Here is a 12,357-nt window from a genome sequence, read left to right as displayed (position 1 = left end):
CTCGATTTAATTAAAATACAGTACTAAAACTACTAAGATGACCATATTGTTCCGATACAATTTATGTAACATTATTATCGCTCGGTATAGAAACATTTTCACAACGTTTCTAAAACGTTTTATTTTGGTAACATTATTATTATTATTATTATTATTATTTAGAAAACACTTTAAAACGTTTTAATACTACAAAACAACGTTGTGAAAAGTTGTAAAAACGTTTTTGCTGGGTGGATTTTTGTTCCTGATTTCACTGCAAACCAACAGGAGGCAGTATATCCACAAGGCTTACGTAGAAAACAAGAAAAGATAAAGAGGATGCCTTTTGCTTTTGCGTGTTTATAAAACAAGGCCATATTGTTTATGAATAGTTTATGAAATGGAAAAATAATATTTTAAAGCCACATCATTTTATTTTATGTATGCAGTGCTTCCTCATTTATAAACGGATGTAGTTCGCCTTTTCTTTATCAATTCCATCTAGACGTAACTATGTTAAGTTTCTTCTTTATGAAATATTTTATCGAAATCCAAAACATTATATATATATATATATATATATATAACGAAAAAAATTAATGTAAAATTGCCAAGGTACGTTATCATATGACGACGAGCCGAGGAACGTCAGTTCGTACGTCACAGTCACGTGGTAACATTTGAAATTAAACCTCGAAACACTATACAACTGCTGTCAGTATTTTATGCAAGCAAACCGCCAAAACAGGAATATTTTATGATTTTCGGAGGTACAGTCGTGATCTTTACAACTTATTAATGTATATGAGTCGAAAATATTATGGTTGAATCATTTGCTAGTAGTTGTCGCTGTAGAGGCCAGCTGTAATGAATATTATTCCATGCTACTCATGTTATATATATGATACTTCTAGTATTTTTATTACAAATAACCGTTGCACGATACTGAATTTATTAAATCACAGGAAACTTCGCACAAGATGGCTTTAGGGTTTGAAAAATCAAAATGCCTGAAGATGGATGAACTGTCGCCTCACATTTGGAGGTAAGCAGTGAATGCTAAAGATCATAAACAAAGGGATGTTTTTTGATTTTTAATGAATGTTGTTTTGTTTTGGGTCGTTTGTGGCTCACTGTAGTGAAGTGCTGCTCCTCTAGTCCAAACATAAGTGTAAGAATAAGTTTAAATTAAATATATTTTAATCATGTGTATCTTTATATTAAGTTTAAACAACTGTGTACATCTCCTAATTTGAATTCCCCTGTTTACAAATAACATTTGAATTAACAGCATGTATTTTTGCACAAAAGTCAGTGTGTGTTTGTCAACCATGTGCAAAAACAAAATCTGTATTATTATCTATTGATGGCTAGCTAGATAACAGATCTGGACAATTTGGAACTGACATCCCAGCTAACAGGGAATGTTCTGGCAATGTTATGAATAAATGTTCTTCAAGTAACATTTCTGTCAAAGTTATCTGTTTTTAAATAACATGTTAGCACAAAAACATTATACATTGTTCATGTTTTAGTTGGACGTTTTTCTAACATTTTTTTTTTTTTAAATGTTACTACTTGTTTAATAATGTTCAAAGAACATTCAAAAGTAACATTTCCATAATGTTTGCAAAATGATAAATGGAATGTTCCCTTAAAGGGTTAGTTCACCCAAAAATGAAAATAATGTCATTAATTACTCACCCTCATGTCGTTCCACACCCGTAAGACCTTCGTTAATCTTCAGAACACAAATTAAGATATTTTTGATGAAATCCGATGGCTCAGTGAGGCCTCCATAGCCAGCAATGACATTTCCTCTCTCAAGATCCATTAATGTACTAAAAACATATTTAAATCAGTTCATGTGAGTACAGTGGTTCAATATTAATATTATAAAGCCACGAGAATATTTTTGGTGCGCCAAAAAAACAAAATAACGACTTGTATAGTGATCGACGATTTCAAAATACTGCTTCATGAAGCTTCGGAGCGTTATGAATCTTTTATGTCGAATCAGCAGTTCGGAGCGCCAAAGTCACGTGATTTCAGCAGTTTGGTGGTTTGACACGCGATCCGAATCATGATTCAACACGCTGATTCATAACGCTCTGAAGCTTCCTGAAGCAGTGTTTTGAAATCGGCCATCACTATATAAGTCGTTATTTTGTATTTTTGGCACACACAAAATATTCTCGTCGCTTTATAATATTGATATTGAACCACTGTACTCACATGAACTGATTTAAATATGTTTTTAGTACATTAATGGATCTGGAGAGAGGAAATGTCATTGCTGGCTATGGAGGCCTCACTGAGCCATCGGATTTCAACAAAAATATCTTAATTTGTGTTCTGAAGATGAACGAAGGTCTTACGGGTGTGGAACGGCATGAGGGTGAGTAATAAATGAGAGAATTTTATTTTTTGGGTGAACTAACCCTTTAACCCACTGGAGTCATATGCACTTTTTGGAGCTTCAAAAACTTGGGCATATGGGATAACTTTCATTTTTGTGTGAACTATCCCTTTAACGTTTGCATACGTGTAGAGAACATTCAGAAATAACGCTTTCATAACTTAATGGGAGTGTATGAACATGTATTTGTTAGTTGGACTATAACTAGTACTTCTGTTCATCCCATATGTTGGTCCGTGACTTTCATTTGAACTGGTGTAATCGTGAGACTTTGTGTTCGACCACAGCGCTCCAGGCGTCCCAGCGGAGACCGCGGTCCCGTCCCAGAGGAGCCAGACTCCAGAGGAACACGTTTCCCAGCAGGAGGGTCAAATGCAGATCATGTACTGCAAAGATCAGGTGTACCAGGGAGACAAGGAGTTCAGCCTTGAAGAGCTCCGTGCGCAGCGCTACTACAGAGCCCTGAGCGGTACGTCCAGATGTTGTGTGTGTCCAAAAATCCATGAAAGCATTTCTATGATTTTACAAAAATATCAAGAGATTAGCTGTTTCCATCACCCTGTTTTTGTGTGCTTTTTGAAGTATTGCAACGAGTGAAAAAAACGGGGTAAAATCCCTTAATTTGCAAAAAGTTGTTACACTTGCTTGAGGTGGTTTTTGACTTGTGCGAAAAAGAGTTAATGCGAATAATGGGAGATGGAAACGCATAGTGAACATAAAACCCATGTGACTAAACCAATACCACCGTCATCCGCTCAAACTTGATGGAAACACACCTAATTCACTTCTTTTTTTTCTTTTTTCTTTTTTTTTTTGAAAAGATTCGCTTCATGTTTACATGGAAACCCAGCTACTGATTAAGTTAGTCAGAAGAGAGAAAGGTTTGCCATAATAATAACGATACAGATAACGATATAGTTTTAAAAATTGTTCGAAATATAGAAAAAATAGCAGTTCACACCATATATAACGATAACGGCACAGAGAAACGATGTTGCTGAAAGCACTTTCAGAACGTTTTTTTCCCAGCTGATGAACGATAAAAATATTAACAGCCAATCAGAATCCATCCTTTAAAGTGAGCATTTAAAGCGCGCTTATAATAAACAGAACGATATCGTGTGCTGATGTGTACGCTAAAAAATTTATCGTTATAGTTATCTTTATAATTATCGTTCTTGGTGTGAACGGGACTTTAGAAACACCTCAGTGTAATATAGTGTTATAAATAGGGTTGCAAAATTCTGGGAATTTTCAAAGCTGGAAACTTTCCATGGGAATTAACAGGAATATATGGGAATTAATGGGAATAAACAGGGAATTTGCAAAATTGCAGGTTAGCCTATAACAGGGTACTTAAATGTAGTTGAAAAAAAACATCTTGCAGCATAATTTTGGTTAAAACAACCAGATTTAATGCAATTTCAGTTGAATTTTTACCCTGACATTCACACAGCACACTTCTTACTGCAGGGCTGTTGAGGCCACACCCCCTGCATGCACTGTGCATTCCCCCAGTCCACAACATACACATCTGATCAAAAATACAGAAAAAACAGTAATATTGTGAAATATAACCACAATTTAAAATTATGGTTTTCTATTTTAATATACATTAAAATATAATTTATTTCTGTGATGCAAATCTGAATTTTCAGCATCATTACTCCAGTCTTCAGTGTCACATGATCCTTCAGAAATCATTCTAATATGCTGATTTGATACTCACTTATTAATGTTGGAAACAGTTGTGCTGCTTAATATTTTTTTATAATGTATATAATAATTCTTTGATGAATAAAAATTGAAAGAACATTTTAAATAAATAAAATAGAAATCTTTTGTAACAATATACACTATCGGTCAAAATTTTGGGGTCAGTCATTTTTTCCTTTTTTTTTTTTTTTGAAAGAAACTAATACTTTTATTCAGCACGGATGTGTTAAATTGATAAAAAGTGATAGTAAAGATTTATATTGTTAGAAAAGATTTATATTTTGAATAAATGCTGTTCTTTTTAACTTTTTTCAGGATTCATTGATGAATAAAAAGTTATCACAGGTTCCAAAACAATATTAAGCAGCACAACTGTTTCCAACATTGATAATAACGGAGTATCAAATCAGCATATTAGAATGATTTCTGAAGGATCATGTGACACTGAAATAAATAATACATAACAATTGCTGCAATAAAAATATTTATTTTACATATTTACTAAATTAGAATTAATTGAATGTGAAAAAAATTTCATGTTATGACCAAACAAAATGTTTATATTTATGTTAGTATATGATACATTTTATATAAATTATAAATTTCCAATAAATTCCTGTCAAGTTTCCAAATTGGAATATTTCCAAAATTCCCCAGGTTAAGTTCCCGTGGAAAGTTTCCGGAAACTTTCCGCCCCTTTCCAACCCTAGTTATAAATGTACAATAGTTTTTTTTTTTTTATATATATATAATGAAAATATAAAAACTTTGCAATGTTAATAGCTGTGGAAACGTCATCACAGTCTGAAAAGTTTATTATTTTAGAGTAGGTAAAATCAAGACAGAAATCGGCTACGGTATTTTAGCATCATTGAGATACTATTACAGTTTTTTGTATATATTTTGAATTAGCTTTAATTTTTGTATTTTTCATTTTAATTTTAAGTTAAAGTTAAGTTTTATTTTTTTTAAATAATATATAAATCATATTTTAAATCATATGTTCATTTTATTTCAAGTAACATGTTTTTTTATGCTTTTATAATCTGGATTAGACCGTATAGTTAATTTAATTTGATTTTCGTGACCTACAGAAAAGTCCTCACACCTCAGAAAAGTAAAGCAGGACCTGCAGCTTCAGATCGAGCAGAGACTCATTCGGCAGAGAATCAGCAGCACCGCAGCGCAGCAGCAGGTACGGCTTCCCTTACATTTCTGCACTCGGCTTTGGAAAGACATGACAAGAACGTGCAGCTGTGGGTGAACGCTCCCGTTAAAAGCATGTTTTGGACGTTTAAAATGAACTTTCAGACACCACCAGCATCACATGTTGTGTAATTGGTGTCAGGCTCCTGTTTTAATTTGAATTGTTTGTCTAGATCGTTCTCGAGGAGGCCAGTTCTTCCTCCCAGATGTCTACAAGTTCATGTGAATCTGCCGCCACTGCGGTGAAATCAGCTCCATTCATGATATACAGCGAGCAGGAAGAAGGTCGTGTGGTTCAGAGGTCAGTTCTTCAGTGGAGCGCAACAGTCCGTTCCGGAAGTAAAATGCATATTTTGTGATAATGAAATATATTGTTTGTTTTCAGGAAGAGTTCAGTGAGTCGAGAGGAGGACGTGAATCAGAGTGAGTTTCCTCCAGTGACTCTTGTGTTTGAGTGCAGTGATGTCATTCCAGTGCTGAAACACGTGTGTGTGTGTGTGTGTGTGTGTGTGTGTGTGTGTGTGTGTGTGTGTGTGCGTGTGTGTGTTCAGGTGAAAGTGACGCTCAACAGAGGAAAACAGTCACAGTAAAATCATTCGCCGCTTCTGATGAGAACAGACCGACCAATAAACCGTAAGGAATCTTTCTTTCTTTCTTTCATCGTTCTTTCTTTTAATCATTCATTTTTGTTCTTTTTATCATTGTTCATTTCTATCATTTTTTTTTATCATTTTATCTTTTTCTTTCTTTTATTGTTCTTTTTATCCTTCTTCCTTTCTGTCATTCTTCTATCATCCTTTTATTGTTCTTTCTTCTATCGTTCTTTCTTTAATCATTCTTCCTTTCTATTGTTCTTTCTATATCATTTTATCTTTTCCTTTCTTTTTATCGTTCTTCCTTTCTACCATTCTTTCTTTTATCATTCTTCCTTTGTCATTCTTTCTATCATCCTTTTATCGTTCTTCCTTTTTTCTCTTTTAATCATTCTTTCTTCTATCGTTCTTCCTTTTTATCATTCTTCCTTTGTCGTTCTTTCTTTTTATTGCCCTTTTATCGTTCTTTCTTTTTATCATTCTTCCTTTCTATCATTCTTCCTTTCTGTCGTTCTTTCTATCATCCTTTTATCGTTCTTCCTTTTTCTCTCTTTTTATTGTTTTCTTTTTATTGTTCTTCCTTTCTTTCTCTCATTTGTTCTTTCTATCATCCTTTTATCGTTCTTCCTTTTTCTCTCTTTTTATCGTTTTCTTTTTATTGTTCTTCCTTTCTTTCTCATTTGTTCTTTCTATCATCCTTTTTATCATTCATTCTTTTTCGTTCTTTATCATTCTTTCTTTTTGCATTCTGTCTATATCATTCATTCTTTTTAACTTTTTTTTTTTCTTTTAACCGTTGTTTTTTTTTATCTTTCTTTCTCTCATTCTTTAATTTTTTGTTCTTTCTTTCATATATTTCTTTCTCTAATTCCTTTTTTCTTTCTCTCTCCTCCTTGTTCTGTTTTCATTCCCTTTTGTTCTTTGTGTTTGATTCTTTCTCTTCCGCTCTTGGCTGCTCTCAGTCCACACTTTCATTTAATTAATACTGACCATGTTTTCTTTGCTCTTTTGCCATGTAAGATCATTTTCGGCGAACCGTGTATCTCTGAAGCTGCCCACCTTGAGTCTGAAAGCGCCGAAGTCAAGAGCCGAGCTCTCCGCTGACAAAGTGAGATCAGTGTTCCTTCAGTGTCTTCTCAGTATTTGTAATAAAATGTTTTCTCGTCAGTGGCAGTAATGGCGGTGCGTTCATTGGCAGGACGCGTCCATCTCTCGCTCTGAGGAGGCCATCATCAACGGCCACTGGAATAAGACTCTGTGCCGGAGTCCAAATGACACGTGTGAATTCGCTCGTGCCGCTCAGCTCGCTTCAACTCCGTTCGGAGGAGTCGAGAGGCCAAAAGCGTCCGAAGCAGGACTGACGGAGAATCTGAGCAGAAATGCTCCAGAAGCCACTAAAGCGCCGAGCTCTGATACGAGTCCTGAGGAGAAAAAGCTCAGGTAATCGAGAATGACATCTGTGATTAAACTCTCTGGAAATGTTCAGAATAATCATAAAAATGTCTTACACTGAAAAAAAAAATTGGTGTAGAACAATTTCACAAATAATTACAAAGAAACTGCAAGTAACATATACATTTTACAGTATAGTGGCCGTTCACAGAAACACATTTTTGCCTTCCATTGCACTGCTTTTCCATTATTTTTCTATGTAAATGTCTTGCGCATGTCGCCACCTACTGACGACCACTTAAAGTTCAACATTTAAAAAACAAGACCTTGCATTTTTTGCATATTTATGTTCTCGTTCATGCACATTTATTACTCTAAAGTGACAATAACTTTAAGTGGTAATGTGCTATGCATATATATTTACATACTGCGATTATAAACCATATGGCAAAATTTTAAACTATAGACTTTTTATAACAGTCGCCACAATAATATCGTCATACCGCCCAGCTCTTGTAAATACATGTGTGGCATTTTTTACTTGTATGCATTTGGCAGATGCTTTTATCCAAAACAACTTGCATTGCATTGAAGGTACACATTTTTATCAGTTCATGCCTTCTGGGAATCGAACCCATGAGCTTGGTGTTGCAAGTGCGCCACACTCTGTTTAAGCGACAGGAACATTGTTACATTCATGTTACAGTTATAATCTCACTTTTGATATTTGTTTGTCCATGTTTTGTGTTTATAGTCCTATCCTAGAGATCAGTCAGGAGTGTGGCGGCAATTCCTTCGCTACCTTTTCCCAGGATCCCATGAAATGCTTTAATGACACCAAGATCAGCCGATCTGTGGAGAGAGCAGAGACTGTGCTGGAGAATGGTTGGAAATAATGCTCACGTTTATAGGTTCCCTTATTGAAACTAGATCTGTTGTAGAGCTGCATGATTAATTGTTAAAAGATCGCAATGTAGTAATTTGATGCTAAATTTGACATGAACTTCTTGAATGACATGGGGGTGAGTAAATTATCAGGAAATTTTAATTCTGAAGTGAACTAATTCTTTTAAAGAATGTATTTGTCATTGAATCATTCGTTCAAGAGATTCGTTCAAAAACGCTGATTCATCCAGTAATGAAACAAGTGAAGTCTTCATGAGTGATTCATTGAATCATTCACTCAAACTTTTTTTTATATATATATATATATTTCATGTAATTACTTTTTTTTTTTTTTTTTTTTTTACATAGGCTGCAGCAGTTAGCATTAACTTCTAGTAAATAATTTAACCTATAGTAAATTGCATGTTATTTTGTTTAGTTGTCTATTCAGAATCATGGTCTCTATTTTAAGCAAAAAATTGTGATTCTTAATTTATCCATCCAACTTTAATCTGTTGAGGGTTTTTTGTTGTTGTTGTTTCTGTTCATTCATGACTTGTATTCATGGCCACTAGATGGCAGTTCAAATCTTAGATGTTTAGATCTAAAAATGATTCAGATTCAGAATCAGTTTAGGTTCCTTTCCTATGTATGTACACCAGAGCTGCACGATTCTGGATAAACTGAGAATCAAATTTTTTTTTTTTTTGTTTAAAATAAGATCACGATTCTGAATAGACAACTAAAAAAAAATAAGGTAATAAACTAGAGGTTCTGACAAAATGGCAATTTCAAAATGTTTATTTGACAAAAAAAAATTGGTTGAGTGAATAATTCAATGACTCACTCATAAAGACTCGTTTCATTACTGGATGAATCAGTGTTTTTGAACGAATTTCTTGAATGAATGATTCAATGACAAATATATTTTTTAACAGTCACTTGTCGCCACCTACTGGTGTATCATTGTAATGATACAATCTTTATTTGAAGCATCAAGTTTCTTTCAGAAGGTGATTTACTCTATTTTGATCTCTACTGTAGACATCAGTGTTTATATCTGAACTATAAACTTTTATCTCAGTACTTCTGTGATCATCTGAATGATTGTAAGACAGAAATAATGATTCTGTGTGGTTGAAAAGACTGTTTGTGAAGCTGTTTCATGACAGCGGCTCTCTCTGGATCAGAACACAGATCCAAATGTTCGCTGTGATCGGACTTGTCTAAGCTTTAATAGACATAGAGCTGAATCACTGTCATTTAGGAATAAGATCAGGTGGGTGTTTGAATCGAGATCATGATCTTTACACAATTAATCATGCAGCTTTTTATTATCAACAATAAGAGGTTTCATAAAGAAAATTACAATGTTTATGTTTAAGTGAGAACCCACAGCACACAAATCTTACGTTATCAGTTCCATGATACATGATCTAGCATCTTTTTAACATGTTTGTGTTTGCGCGTGTGTTATCAGTCACTGAATCCGAGGACGTCTACAGTCCGGGCGTAAGATCCAGGCTGTTCCAGCAAGCAGACGTCACGTCATTTCCAAACTTTCACCGTAAAACTGGACTTCTGCCTGACACCAGCAGCAACTTAAATCTCGGTACATGTAAAACTCATGCACAGCTGCAGTAATGTTTTTGTCAAAATAATGTTTAATAGAACATTCCACACACTTCCAGATGGAGAGACGTTGTTTTACTGCGGTAAGTTGGGGACGCTGAAGGACTTCACCTTGTACTCGTCCAGCACCGCTGCTGTCCTTCTGAAGGTGTGACACTTCAGTATATGTTTTAGAGCCCTAGATAGTGAGTGGCCTTTTCAAACTTTTGACTGGCAGGGTAGTAAATAATACAATTTAATGATGGCAATTGAGATGTACAGAAAACTGCTGAAAATAAATAGACACTTAATTATTTAGTATAATATATTTTTACAGTGCAATTTTAGTATTATGGAATCGCTGCCATTTTAGGAATAAGTTTGCGTGTGCGTTTGAATCGAGATCGCAATATTTTTTATTTTTTTTAAGGATTAATCATGCAGCTGTAATTTCTGTTTAGCTGTAAATTAGAAATAAATAAGTTTTTCATCAAATATTTATTTTATATTATTTCAGCCTTATTTTAGTTACCAAACAATTATTAATAAGTTTTAGTTAATGATAGCAAAGCTGATATTCACACTTTACTCTTCATTTTTACACTATATTTTTATGCAATATATTTTTTACTCTTGTGTATTTATGCTTTTATATATTTTCTTATATTTTGTATACATTAATTTATTCATTTGATTTACTCTAATTTTGTTTATTCTATTTAGTCTTATTTATGATATACTTTCACTCTTGTTTTATATATTTTCTTATTTATTCATATTTATGATTTACTCTAATTTTATTAACTTTTTAATATATTTTTATATTATATATAATTAAAAAAATATATATATATATATAATTATTTTTTTTTTTTTTTATTATTATTATTTTTTTCTCCCCTCACACACATTTCTTATATTTATTTAGTCATGTTTTTGTGATTTACTCATATTTACTCATCCTGTACTGTACTCATCCCTGTGGTTTTCCTGTTCAGCTGGACTCTTCCTCAGTGCCGTGGGATTTCTTCATCAGCTCGCAGCTCAGAGCTCGACTGTCACATGATCAACAGGATCATCTCGCCCAGATCTCCTGCTATGTGTATGAGAACGGCTGCATGACTCTCTGGAGGATTCCTCGTGGAGACACCATTGAGGTTCTTCTCGCGAATTCCTTTTTCTTTTCCTTGTAAACCTCCGCAAGTCCTCAATCAAACATTTCTGTTTTCATCTTCCCACCCTTAGGATCTTCTCTCTGAACCCATTGCTAGACAGGATGTTTCACTTATAGTCCTTCAGTTACTAGAGTTGGTGAAGCGGTTTCATTCCTGTCAGGTGGTTCATGGAGGCCTGAAGCCAGAATCACTGTACTTTTACCTCAGGTACATGAATAAAACACATACACACAGAAGCATTTGTTGGATGGTCTTTGTATTGATACCCGTTATCATCCTGTGTTTGTGTCCGCAGTGGCATTACAGCACTAGATTTCTCAAACGCAGTGGATCTACAGCTCCAGAGTGACGTGAAAACGGCACAAGATCTTCCGTCTGCACAGGACTACATACAACGTGGTCTTCTGTCACCTTCTGCCTCACCTTATCAGGTAAATTCATCCCTCTTTCCTTCCGTGTGTGTATATAATATATATATATATATATATATATATATATCACATCATTATCACATGGCACAAGTATGCATGCTAATCCTGCAGCCAATGAGATTGCTTGCTCAACATTTAAACAGTCTCAATAGAGTTCCTCTGAGCCCCTCCACCTCCCCAGCTCCACCTGCCTAGATCTGCTACGGGATTGATGTACATCTCTTTATGCATAGTCCATACTTGATCTGCAGCAGCAATAATCAAGCAGAAGAAAATATAATCTTAAAACTACTCGACTAGGCCAGTATTAAAGCTGTCGGCTCATGGTTTAGCATTTGCATCAGTTTGTACATTTATCTAGATAATCATTAATGAACAGTCAAATACATTAAATGTGTAAAAAGCAGTAGTTGTATTTAATTTTTTTGGTAATTTCTGCTCTTCCGCAACAGGTAGATCTGATTGGCCTTGCAGAAATCGTGCACATGCTGCTGTTTAATCGACCAATGAAAGTGACGCTGGAGAATTCGGCCTGGAGTTTGGATGAATGTTCTGGATCTCACCACAGGTACAGTCAACATCAACTATTAATATTGTATTAACATATTGATGAACAAAAACAGGTTATATTTCACCACTAAGGTAAAAGAAGGCAGACAGAGAATGAAGGCTGTTTTAACACAGACACACACACACACACACACACATATATTATACATTTAGACTGTCTTTTGCTCTAGATTTCGGGGTCAAATGTGTTTTTGTGAGATGTAGGCGTGTGTTTGAGTGAAGCCGATGAGATTTTTCATCAGATGTATGTGTTTCTTTCTTTCAGCGCTCCTGTAAATTCCTTATGGAAGGACTTTTTCCACATGATTTTGAATCCAGAGCAAACGTCTTCAGAGCTGGTTTTGTCCGATCTCATCAGTAATGTGAGCAACAGCTTATGA

At 34.5% G+C, this 12,357-nt stretch overlaps 1 protein-coding gene across 1 annotated transcript; it reads left to right on the top strand.

The window, feature by feature from the left end:
• The first annotated feature begins 626 nt into the window (after positions 1–626).
• On the top strand, positions 627–12,357 carry LOC127502639 (mitotic checkpoint serine/threonine-protein kinase BUB1 beta-like). The gene is made up of 17 exons (XM_051875694.1): positions 627–749; positions 945–1,024; positions 2,686–2,867; positions 5,209–5,309; positions 5,494–5,621; positions 5,706–5,743; positions 5,872–5,953; positions 6,934–7,021; positions 7,112–7,353; positions 8,060–8,190; positions 9,671–9,802; positions 9,882–9,970; positions 10,800–10,958; positions 11,047–11,183; positions 11,272–11,407; positions 11,860–11,975; positions 12,243–12,357. Exons 2-17 carry the CDS (start codon positions 960–962, stop codon positions 12,355–12,357), a joined length of 1,941 nt encoding a protein of 646 aa, XP_051731654.1. The 5' UTR covers positions 627–749; positions 945–959.

The sequence above is a fragment of the Ctenopharyngodon idella genome, chromosome 20, assembly GCF_019924925.1.
Source record: "Ctenopharyngodon idella isolate HZGC_01 chromosome 20, HZGC01, whole genome shotgun sequence".
Classification (NCBI taxonomy): Eukaryota; Metazoa; Chordata; class Actinopteri; order Cypriniformes; family Xenocyprididae; genus Ctenopharyngodon; species Ctenopharyngodon idella.
Note: the sequence above shows the minus strand (reverse complement) of the source record. Positions and strands in the feature narration are given on the sequence as shown.